The 12,783-nt window shown below is 37.2% G+C and overlaps 1 protein-coding gene across 2 annotated transcripts in view; it reads right to left on the bottom strand.

Moving 5' to 3' along the window:
* The window catches only part of PRT6 (proteolysis 6), a 65,415-nt gene that overhangs the window by 29,213 nt on the left and 23,419 nt on the right, over positions 1 to 12,783 (bottom strand). For both annotated transcript variants that reach the window (XM_077382918.1, XM_077382916.1), the window contains exons 7-15: positions 9,320 to 9,520; positions 8,434 to 9,083; positions 7,245 to 7,296; positions 6,511 to 7,162; positions 3,235 to 3,437; positions 2,581 to 3,122; positions 1,803 to 1,907; positions 1,622 to 1,688; positions 1,408 to 1,485 (exon numbers count right to left, since the gene is read on the bottom strand). In XM_077382918.1, the coding sequence (XP_077239033.1) occupies positions 1,408 to 1,485; positions 1,622 to 1,688; positions 1,803 to 1,907; positions 2,581 to 3,122; positions 3,235 to 3,437; positions 6,511 to 7,162; positions 7,245 to 7,296; positions 8,434 to 9,083; positions 9,320 to 9,520 (2,550 nt within the window). The remainder of the gene's footprint in view (positions 1 to 1,407; positions 1,486 to 1,621; positions 1,689 to 1,802; positions 1,908 to 2,580; positions 3,123 to 3,234; positions 3,438 to 6,510; positions 7,163 to 7,244; positions 7,297 to 8,433; positions 9,084 to 9,319; positions 9,521 to 12,783) is intronic.

The following is a 12,783-nucleotide window of genomic DNA, read 5'->3' as shown; positions in this document are numbered from 1 at the left end:
CCTTAAAAAAGAATAACGAGAAACTGTCAGACACGAAAATTCGAGACTAGAAGAATAGTAGAGAGGATGTTGTACATTGTACAGGAAAAGGAATAATGAGAAACTGTCTGACGCAAAAATTTGAGACCAGAGGAATAGTAGAGAGGATGTTGTACATTCTACAGGAGGTGGTGTAGCTACCATCGTCATAGTCCTTCAAAACAGAGTATCCACAGTGCCAGTGTAAGAGAAATTGGGGAATTGTATCGGAGGCAAGAAATATAATTAAACAATTAAACAAGCATTTTTCTAGGAGGATTATAGGCAATGAAGCTTCAAGATTCAGCAGAATCACTTGCCCTAAGGCTTTAGTTTGTAATCAGGGTAAGCACACCAGAAAGTTTCTCTCCCTCGCTTCCCACTCTGGCAACTATGTCTTGAACTTCTCATAAGTCATAACTCCCTGAATTTAAGGGTTATTATTTCTGCAGAAGTCTTCAGCCCACAATATGAAGTTCTTAAAGTTTAGAGATTCTCAGTAAATATGATATTACAGAAAGATGTACTTTTGAGATTCATATATTTGTGACATTACAGAAAGATGTACTTTTCAAGGCAACTCCTAAAACTGAAGATCTAGGTGCTAGAATTGTACCCTCTAAAAAATAATTCCAAACTCCCCCTCATCATCGTCGACTCACCCGTGTCGACTGGCTTTTACATTGGCCATGGTTCTTGTTCGAGCCCGTGTTTAGCCCTACAAAATCGATCAAAACTCATCTTGACTCTCCAGAGTTATGACCACGGCAACCAAGTAGTCAACAGCGTCAAGCCGTCAACTGAGTACTCGGTCACACCGTGCCGAGCTTGACTAGGATTTGCAATGGCTGTGTTTTGGGCCTTTTGGCACACATCCAAATTTTGAAACACTGCTCTGAAATTTCCAAGAAGTTGAATTCCTCCAATTTTTAGAATTTTCACGAAACCTAGAAAGTTAAGAGGTCTAAAACCATTTCAGAATGGATTTCCAATTTCCATCAAGGTGCTCTCAAACTCGTCTATTCATTAGCAGAAGAGTTGCTGTAAAATCAGTTTAGAACCTTAGTGGCATCAAGATACAACTGCAAATCCCTACTCTCAGAGTATGGAAAATGTATTCTGCGTGAGTTTTCTTACATTTTATCATAGCTTCAAATTTCATTACTCAGTTTGGCATATCTACATTTTATCACAGTACTCTATGTTCAGATGAACAAGTATACAAAACACAAGAAGTAACCCTAAAAGAAAATGTAAGACAAGAAATGATTTTTAGATTGGGTTTACGGCATCTAAAAATATCTCGCATCAATTAAAATAATAAAATTTCCAGTGAATTTAAACCATCATATTAATGACTAGAAAATATTATTTCTCTAGTCTACCTACCTCTTCGCCAAAGGCATCCAAGTAGGGAGAAGGATAAAGAGACTGACGTGCAGATCTCTGTAGCAAGATCATGGTTCTCTGTCACAAAGGAATAGGCCAAATTCTCACTTTCAGAATAAGCAGCTAAAGGATCAAAAATTACAAATAGACGTTTGATGCCACAAGTGGTATAGCTCATCAAGCAAATTTAATATTGAATTACTCAATAACATACCCTAACCATCAGAAATACACCAATGCCGGCACTGCAGGCCATCACATGATTTTGACATCCATTTTCCCTTAAAAGTGGAAGCAAGAAAGTCAGTTGCACATTTGAGGAAAGAATGACAAAAGTATAACAGAAAGATATGACTTAAAGTTTTGCAAAAGAAATGAAAAGAAAATTTTAGAACCTGCAACATAGCTTTGAGCTTGAAGAGCATAATCTACCGCAAAGCAAGCATAGTAAAGGTTCGTCAGGAACAACTTTGCACAGTGGGCATGGTTGTTTTATGTAGCTGACAAAGCAATTAGTTTAATTGAATAACCTTCAAACATAAGGAGTTGAACAAATAAAAGAAACAATTGCAAAAGCATACTGTTAAAGTATAAAAGAAAAATAACGCCTTTCTCTAATAGCTTAAGCTATTGGAGAAGTTTGGTTAGTTAACATGGTATCAAAGCCAAAGGTCTCGAGTTCAAACCTCCCGGATAGCGAAAATCCACATGCAATGGTCAGCCCAAAGTGGGACCACACGTGCGGGGGAGTGTTAAAGTATAAAAGAAAAATAACGCCATAGCTTAAGCTATTGGAGAAGTTTGGTTAGTTAACACATACTTTCTGAGCTATGTCACAAATATCTCCGATATTTTCAAAATATCGCGCTGTTATGACGACATTTTGATAAAACGACAAAATCCAGAAATAATCCCGATATTTTAAAAATACAGCAATATTTTTATTTTTATCATAAAATATCACGATAATATCCCGATATTTTTACGATACTTTTATTTTATATTTTTTCTTAAATTTTATATACTAATAGATTTTTTAAATAATTTTACTGTTGTCGTTTTTCCCAACATAAACCCGAAAAAAAATTAATCTATCCCGAGATTTTCCCTTGCAGAGAAATTCCCGAGAACGATATTTGTGACATAGTTTCTGAGGAGCATTCAAATGCAAACCTTTCCAATAGATCCTGGTAAAGTCGAGGCAGATGCATCAATTTAAAAGGAACTGCAGGAGAGCAGTGTAAAATGTGTCCATAATGACGAACTCCAAACTCCTTACAAAAATGGTTACACCATTTTAAAACTAAAGAACGGGCCACTTTATCCTTGAGAATCGCCTCGAGTGAAACAATATCGAACAGACGCTCTAGCTCACTAATTTCTTTAAGCTCTCTGGACAGGTCACTGGTTTTTTCCAGAGAATCATTGTTCTCAAGAGGAGATAATCTACCCCACCCAAGTGAACTATCACAAAGGGGTGCTGCCGCTTTTGAGGATAGCAATTTCCACAGTAATGCACACCTTCGCAGATAAGGATAAGTTAATCTGCGAACCATGTCTTTAGGATGACAAGGGTGATCAATATGATTGGAGACAAAATACTGCTGAGCAGCTACAGATTCTCCCATGATCTCACCAACTTCACGAATGAGGGACTCGCCAAATTTCGATTCGTCAAAATCAAATTGACCATTTTGACGACATGCAATTATTGCCTGTGATGCAACAAAAATCACAATAGAAATCTATTAAAAAAAACTGACTTGAAAAGAAAATATTATTCGAGAAACAAGGTATTGTCTGAAAGAATTTACTTTGATACAATACCTGTATCACACACACTACGTAGAAAAGATGTACTAGAGATTTGAAAGACTCCGTGGACCACAAAAATGGATGTGGAAGGCAAAACATAACCCACATCAATGAAGAGAAGGGATCATGAGCAAGGATAGGATCAGCAGTTCGTTTCCAAAATTGCATATCTGGAAAAATAACCCCCTTGTCAAGATGTCTCAAGATCGAATAACCTGCCAAATGGAGAGCCAATGTAATGAATAATGGCCGTAAATGGAATATGAAATACCTCATTCCAATATAACATAAATAACCTGAATCAAACCATTAAAAAAATCATTTGTGGTGAAAATTGTTCCATACACGTGTTGACATGGAAATATAACTCCCTTTGCAGCTGACAACATGAATGAAGTCTTATCACACATAGTTCTAGTCATATCCCATCCATTTCCAGGCAATTTACTACATTTGCATTACTGATAAGGATTCTACACAACAATCACATTTCGATTGAAACTGACTTTCACAAGTACTAACCCCAAGTCTGATGAGGACCATTCAGTGTTTTATAAATGAAGTATGGAATTGCTGTGCTAGTAGTACATGTTGATGACATTGTTTTGATATGGAATAACAGGATGGGCATTCAGAACATAAAAAATTATCTTAGTCATCATTTCCATACAAACGAATTGGGACCACTATGCCTACTTATGAATTGAGGTAGTACTTCGAACCAAGGTATCAATCTCTCATAGAAAATATGTAATTGATTTACTCAAGAAGACTGGATTACAAAGAGGTTGAGCCTCTAGCTCAATTATGTTTGGTGGTTCAATCCCTGCTGACCTATAAAAAAAAGGAGACTGGATTATTTGGAGCAAAACTTGTTGCTACGCAAGTGGAAAGTTAATGAAAAGCTACATGTGCAAGTTGGAAAACGGTTTGAAGACAATCATAGGTATCAAAGACTAATTGGTAAAGTAGTCTATTTGACTATCACACAGACATATCTCTTTTGATGTGAGTTTGGCTAGTCAGTTTATGCAGTCGCGTGCTTAGAAGCACGAAGAGGGTGCGGGAGCAAAGTACATCAAAAAATAGTAATTTCTAATCATCTTCACATTTATCTTTCAAATTTTAAGTACATCAAAAAGTAATAATATCTATCCATCTTCATTTTTGTGCCTCTTTCCTCGTGTCTTCTGAAGATGCCTTTGTGCTTGCTCCAATGAAGTACTTTGAAGAGTTGGAGGAGTTTAATACAAGGATGTTGGTGATAGTGGGACTGATGGTGTAATAGGAGAAGGTCATCTCTTCGAGAGCGCCATGGGAGCGGTTCCCGTATTAAGGAGCACCGAATCACAGTTCTGACATAGGAGCGCCACCCATGAGGAAGGTTCATGCTTCTAAGGTCTTGTGTGCCACACTGGAAATCAATAGTTTACATTTTGAGGTATCTTAAGGTAAGCCCATGCAAAGGTATTCTAAACAAATCTAATGGAACTATGGTAGTTGAAGGGTACACAGATGCAGATTGGGCTGGTTCCCTTTCTGATAAGAGGACCACAACAACGTATTGTATGTTTCTCGGTGGAAATCATGGGGGGCATAGAAAAGTAAAAAACATATGTGGTGGTGCAGCCAAGCGTGAAAGCAGAGTATAGAGCTATGGAACACAATACGTGTAAGTTGATTTGCTTGTGATCATCTTTAGAAGAACTAAGATTCAAGGTTGGCACCCCCATAAGGGTGTATTCAATGTTTTGAAAATCGGAATCGAATCGTAAATCGTAATCGGGGTCGAATCGTATCGGATTGTAAATCGTATCGTAAATCGTAAGATTCATTCAAAAATATAAAAAAACATGTATAATAAAAAATTATAAATAAATTAAAGAATAAAAATAGCCAATTATTCATTTTTCATCCAAATTCATTAATTCAAACAGAAACTACCATGATAAGCATTCAATATCGTAATACAAATTGTTTGCTGACAAACTTGACACATACTAATCATCTAATTCTCATCCAAAACCATGAATCTTGGTTAATAATCTTTAAAAAAAGACACATGATCATATCAATTCTCAAAGTCTCAAACATCAAATGAGAAATATCAATCATAAAAGACGGGAATCGATGCTGTCCTTATTATGGTAGTCTCCCACGTCAACTCCACCTCGATGTGAGTAATGCCCTCAACAAATGCTCTGTGCTCGATTGGTTCGATTCGTTCGATGTCCTAATCCTCCTCTGTCTTCTTCCTTCTAATGAGAGGGATTTCAAAGGCTTCTTGTAATGTAGAAAGGAAATGAGGTCTTTTGAAAGAAAGACATATTTTCTTTTATACAAAACTTAATTTGGATAAATCGCATAAATCGTATGAATCGTACGATTTACGATCGAATCGTAAGATTCAATAAAAAATCGTAAGATTCATACAAATTAAGATTCATCATGGGATTCAAATTGTTTTGCCTAAGAATCGTAAATCGAATCGTAAATCGAACCGTAAATCGTAAGATTTTCAAAACAATGGGTGTATTGTGCTAACAATGCAATATACATATTTCAAATAACTCACTTTCATGGAAGGACAGAACACTTTGAGATCGATTGTAATTCTGTTTTTGACAAGTTGAATATATTATGTAGGGAGGGGCCCATGGTTAGTGAACTTAAAATGGCATACTTGTAAATAATTAGAATTATGAATATATGTGTGTCTGCGTGTGCGTGTGCGCGCGTGATTTTCATGGGGTGTTCCCAACCCACACGAATTTTCTTTTTCTTCCCTTCTTTCTCCTCTCCTCCCTCTTCTTGTGACAAAAATTAAGTATATGTGCACTAAACGTAGCAAAATAAATACAAATCTTTCAATTTAAGATTGTTACAAGACCGCATACCAGAGGTACACAACCATCCACACGCTTATGCATGCAGATCAATCATAACGCATACCTATGGCATGTCATAAAACAACATACCATATGTATGTACGTACAGTCCTAACAAGCACTCATGGATGGAAAAGCACAAGTGCAAACACAAGTTGCACATGTTGGTATTTTTTTTCTTCGGATGTTCATGTTGTTTGGTAATGGGAGAAGAAAAATTAGAAAATCATTTGTAAATTATGAAAATTGAACATGCATCCTGAAAATCTATTGACGGCATTCATCTACATGCTCACATGGAAGAAAACAAATGGTTAACAATTCCAGATAAACATTTATGTTAGCTGCTTTATAAGTGTACCAAATAATAGAAACAATAGGAAGATATTTACAGTCCTACCTCTTTGACTACCCAGGTCTGTGAATAAATCATCAGCAGAAACACCAGAACAAATAGACTGTGTGAAAAGTTCAATGCCTCTAAACCTAAGAAGCACCTCAAGACGATTCTGACTTTGGATGGTTTGAGAAACCTCGAGTAACAAGGACAATATAAATCCAGTGGAAGGTTCAAGTTCCTTATATAGAGCTTCCACACCAGAGTGCGAACCACCTCCATGGGTTTTAGATTTCCCACCACGAGCAGTGATTTCTGTTGATATTAGGGAGTACCTAAGGGTGTCCCACAGAATCAGAGAGTGGCTTAACCTCCCAGATACCGAGAAACTATCATATCTGTCGGAATAATACATTCTACAGAGCATATGGAAGACGGGTTGAAGAGATGCTCTCATACTCTCATTCAGTTGCAAGGAAAAGTTTTTTGGGAATTTACACTTTCCAACCACATTCGCCGCACTCCAAAGAAGGGACATAGCTAGTGGAAGACGAAACAGATTGTTATCTGATAATGATGCCAATGATGAGCCTGCAATCGATGTGGAACTACCCTCTGAAAACATCACGTGCTTCCCAACTTTATTAGAATTGACGGAGAATGTGGGCAAGAGTGAATTTGCAAGTCTGCGGCAAACTGGACAGAGGAGCTCTCCCTGACAACAAATACCAGCAAAGAAAATAAGGGAATTCACTGTTTCCAACTACAAAATGCATGTCTGAAAATATGATTCGTACCTTATCGGGATCCACAATATACCCTCTTTCAAAAACAGTTCTCCTAGTAAATCTGTGTCAAAACAGTGCAAAGAAAATAATTTAGGCGTTGCATTCAGAGTAAGAAAATGTGATGATCTTCTGTTACAACATACAGATACATAACCCATCTAAATCAGTAATAAAGTTTATTATAGTTCATTAAGTTATAACCGTGGCTACAAGTTGCAACTTTCTCTGGGACAATATCTTCAGGTAGTGTGAAAGATACTCTCACTAACTGATGCTTGCTGGAGATACAGAGGTCATAGTATTCCTAAAAACGTTCTTTCAGTTTTAGTTATCCAAACATCCTTTTAGGATCCCAAGCTAACAGTTATAAAGATAACAATCTTTCTGCAGTGATGCAGAATGAGAACTGCCTCATGGAATGTGAGATCTCTCAACGGGGTCGTGGGTTACAGGATGTCAGGATGGCTGTGGAATATCATACGCGAAGTAGTATTACATGAACCACGAGCTACTTAGACCGGTGTGTTGAAAGTAGACGGGTTGCATAATTTTCATGTTTAAGTGCAGCTGAGTAAATTTTTTTAGTAAATAAATAAAATAAAAACAAAAACAAAAGCAGTGCTGTGAGCATGCATTATGAAAAATATACAAAGCTATAATCAGGTTTGATTTGGTCAAAGAAGAAAATAGAAAAAATTAATCCCAAAGTACTACAGAAAAACATTTAATCCAAGAGTATTAAAGAAGTCATGTTGTTTTTTTAATTATAGTAGCCATCTGACCGAGGGCGAGCCTTGGCGCAACGGTAAGGTTGCTCCATTGTGACCTAGTGGTCACGGGTTCGAGTCACGGAAACAGCCTCTCTGCAAAGCAAGGTTCGAGTCACGGGTTCGACATCATCTTAGCTTAAGTGCTTAACCAAGTGAAGTTAATCATTCTTCACAAAAAATTGCTCAATACAAATAAGAGTAAGAACAACAAGTTATAACTTCCACACTTTTGGAAGTTGGCAAACTAATATTATTAGTGCACAATGCATAGTATAACATCCAAAACAGATGAATTATTGTGAAATTAAATGGCATGCCAGTTTAGAATCTAAAGGCAGAGAGAATAAAGGTGTAGTGCCAGCTATAATGTCGTATCTGTGAGTGTAAACACTCGAATCATTTGTTTCCGAGAGTATAAAAGAACTTACCTCTGTTTAAGTGACGATAAATACCGATCATGACACTCCTGATGCACAGCATGTCCACATGAAGAAATATGAATCCCATCACAATCTATCGGACCAAACCCGTCAAATGCAACAAATTGACCTTTCTGTGACATGTATCCACTCTGTAGAAGGTCATTCTCAGAATCGGAAGGTGGAGGATTTTTCGATGTTTCTCTTAACAGGGATATGATATATTCTCCAAACACAGAAGACTCAGAACACATGTTATTTGTTGAACCTTCCTCTAGAGCATCCGAACGCAATATGATATCATGAATACCGCTTAGAATGGACTTGTAGATATCACCTTCCACCACCTCATTTGTCCCAGTGTTATAAGATCCACTTGGTAGTTGAGTACTCCTAATAGCCGGAAAACACACTTTGATGTAGTCAAGAAATACATCAACCTCTGCAGGTTCACTATCATGTGCAAACTCACTCACTGCATTCTGAACTAACTGCACCAAGTAAGAAGATGAAATCATAGCTGAATTACTATCGTGTGGGTCCCTTTTAGATGGATTGACCATCTCGTTCCTGGAGAAAGAAATATGCTCCTTGTCTGACTGGAAAACTTGTTGCCATGATGGGGAGCCTCTCTCAACAAAACTCACAAGCCGAGATTTCTGGTTTCCATGAACAGGGATAACAAATGAGAATAAGTTTACCATTGTGTTGAGAAGTAGGGGTGCAACTCGGGCCGATTTTGGGAATTCGGGTGATCTTTTCCCTTAAAATTGGGTCGGGTACGGGTTGATTTCTATTTATTTTTTAGCAAAAGTTCAACCCAACCCGACCCAAGTTGCACCCCTAGTTGAGAATGAGAACATTATTTTAATATTTAGCAACCAACATCCAATACCTGGAGAAAAATTAAGAAAGATACAGGATTATTAGAATCTGGATCCCGACAAAGAGAACAGACGACAGGTGCTGCATCTTCTGAGGCATTTCTAACATCAGAGATGGATGTTTCTTGTTTGGACCTAGGCAATTCCAAATCCTTGTTATCCGCGGATTTGAGGTTTTCAATAAAATTAAATTGTGCTGCTCTCATATTTTCCTGCACATAAAAAACCAGCAATCGTGAAACACGTGACAAAAAAATCATGCTCATCCAATTAAAACATGGGATGGCAAGAAAATTAGCTAGTCTGGTAATGTTTCATAATTGTGTGGATAAATTAATTGTAGCTCAAACATCATAAATGAAAATGATACAGTTCGAGAAATTTGCACACACTCAAATGTCAGCAATTTTTAATATGTATTTGTGTTGACATGGAAAAAAGACAAATCACACACCTGCATACCTTTGTGAGTTTCACTAACTAACCTATGTGAGAGTTTTCAAACACCCATAGAACAACATTAAAGTTACCGCAAACCCTAATATTTACAAAATTTTGCAAAAAATGAAGCCATTCTAGATTAAGGATGACCATATGGTTAAAAAATAGAGATGGGTTCCATCTTAAACATTCATTACATTCAAAATAGATGATAAAAAACTGTAAAATGGTTTGGGTAAACAAAAATATTTGAAGATACCATGTAAGAGCATGTAATGCTATGATTTGTGGACACGGACAGGAGTGTCGCGTGTAGACACGGACACGAAGTGTCGGACGTGGCAAACCCCCAAACTTTAGAAATGGGGACACGGCTAAAATAGAAAGTATATGTAATCATGATTTGTGGATATGGATTCGTGTGTACAGTTTCGACATGGTTACAACTTATCTAAATGAGGTAAACACAATATCATATAATATATACGGTAATGTGGGACTCTGGGGTTGTGCCACGTGGCAACCCCTCTGTACTACCGATTATCCTACTACAGTCTACGTTTCCATTAAATAGGCAGTAATACCCCTTTAATTTAGCAGATAAATCTCCAAAAATCTTCTTTCCTATAATTAGGCTGTAATACTCTTTTAATTCCAAATCTCTCTCTCTCTCTCTCTCTCTCTCTCTCTCTCTCTCTCTCTCTCTCTCTCTCTCTCTCTCTCTCTCTCTCTCTCTCTCTCTCTCTCAGACTCTCAAAATGCATGGCTTTTCGTCTCTCTTCCCTCTTTATCTGAGAGGAATTACAAAAGTCGGGAATTCCAACAGTTAGTTCCGTATGTAAGAGAAGTCGGAATTCCAAATGCTTCCTCAATACTAATCTACTTCCACCAATATTATATTTGCCCGCTAATCTCTCACTCTCTCATTACGCAAAATAAGATTTTCCCACTACTACATTTTCTTCATCTACGGTTTTTTTCAGAAGAAAAAAGTGGGAGGTTAAGGTATCTCTGCCAGAAAGGGGATCGACAAGGGGAACAACCTAAGGTTAGTTTTGGATTTTTTTTTTCTTTCTTCTGAATATGGACACCCCATTCAAACGGTTTACAGTGTCATAACCCATTTAAAGGGTTTCCAGTGACAAAACCTCACCAACAGGGTTTTGCTCTGCCAAAACCCATTTCCACCATTTTGGATGTTCTGTAAAATGGTCCACAATGAGATCCCCAAATGAACTGTTTTTCATAACTCAGCTTCATCATTTGGCAGAGCCGAGAAATCGCACTTTTTTTATGGCAACGATATCAGATATGGCAGTGGGACTACAAGGCAGGTAATCTGTTGTGGGTGTATTGTTCCGAATCCTCACTCTGCATTGAGTGCACTTGGGATTCTTCCAGGAGAAGGGCATGGTGTGTATGTGGCCAGGTAAGAGATTTATTTCATACTTTTGCTATTCTTTTATTGAAACCCACAATTTTCTCATACAGAAGACAGATTCTTTCAGTTGGACAATAATGGGTTGGACTCTTCTTGCTGGCAGTTCCTTTGGGTCAGCTATTGTTTGAACATCGTACCTGTTAGGGGTGTATCTATCAAAAAACACACCCACGCCCACCAACCCACTACATAAACACGCAAAATTGCACTATTTCTTTATTTTTGTCACATGATTTTTCTTTCTCACAGGGTAGCTGTTATATCTTCCAAGAAGATGCGACAAAAGTGATTTTTTTCTCACAGGGTAGCTGTTATATTTTCCAAGGAGCTGCCGGAAAAGTAAATTTGTTGTGTATCTATAAAAAAACAAAGGTTATATTGAGATCCCTCCCTTGATTAATCTGACCAACCAGGTTGAGAAGCCTTGCTTTGGATCTCCTATCGCCAAAAATAGCCTCAGCCATCTGATCATATAATGCAACCAATTGCTTTTTTGGCAATTGAATATGGACAGTGATTGTTTAGCCATATCAGATCCTACGGATTTCCTACAAAATGGACGATTGAGATCAATCAAAGATGGAACATGTTGTAGTAGCATCCACCTTCATGACAAAGATTTAGTGTTGCCGTTTGTAACACCATTACTTGCGTCCAACAAAGAAACCAATGAAGAGCTTTACCTTCTATGGAGGTTAGAGAAAGGAGTTGCAAAGAGTTCAATCGAGATTCTAAAAGGTTTGTTTCATTTTCTTTCTTAATGCATTCGTCATTGTGCTCTATATATTATTCTAATCATACTATTGCTACATTATGTTGGTTATGTCAAGAAAAGAAGCATGGATTTTTTTTATTTTTTTTTAATTTCATTCATTCGATGGTCTTTGAACTTTCCTGACATGCACACTGACCTATGAGTTCAATGGTTCAGTTGCATTCATTCAATTGTCTTTGAACTTTCATATATTATAGATAGTTCTGCTACTTTTTTCCTTTTTTCGTGTGTTTAGACTTTATTGCTGAAAACTACTTTCAAGTCTGCCCAACAACGCATTTTCTTTGACATCAGGCTTATACTATTTCTTCAGTCTCTTCCTCTTGACCCAAGCTATGAGATTTCGGGGCCTTCCTGTTTTTCTTTTTTTATTTAATTCTTTTTGTGCATATGTCATCTACATCTCCCAATATCTCCATCAATTTTTTTCTTCTAATTCCTTCTCCCAAGATCTCCATCTCCTTTTTTATGTTTTATTCTGATTTTAGGTTTTCCATTCGCTTCATTGATTCTTTGTTTTTTGTTCCCGTGCAACGCACGGGTCTGCAACTAGTTCAACAAAAAAACAAAATGTCACACTTGACACAGTACAAAAACATGTCTACACACCACATTAAGTCTAACACTTCCAGCAATACAAGTAAAAGTGTCCAAAGGAGTGTCGACACATGTGGACACATATGTCGTGTTGGACACGGGAGGACACGTGAGTCGGCAATAAATTTGAAGGGTCGGCCAATCATATATGTAATGAAACCAGGATTTAACAACTCGCCAACATTTTGATCATTAAAAAAATAAAACCAAAAAACAAAAAA

Source organism: Tasmannia lanceolata, unplaced genomic scaffold (assembly GCF_043159265.1).
Source record: "Tasmannia lanceolata isolate RefF3 unplaced genomic scaffold, GAP_Taslan_0.1 ptg000006l, whole genome shotgun sequence".
NCBI classification, from domain to species: domain Eukaryota; kingdom Viridiplantae; phylum Streptophyta; class Magnoliopsida; order Canellales; family Winteraceae; genus Tasmannia; species Tasmannia lanceolata.
Note: the sequence above shows the minus strand (reverse complement) of the source record. Positions and strands in the feature narration are given on the sequence as shown.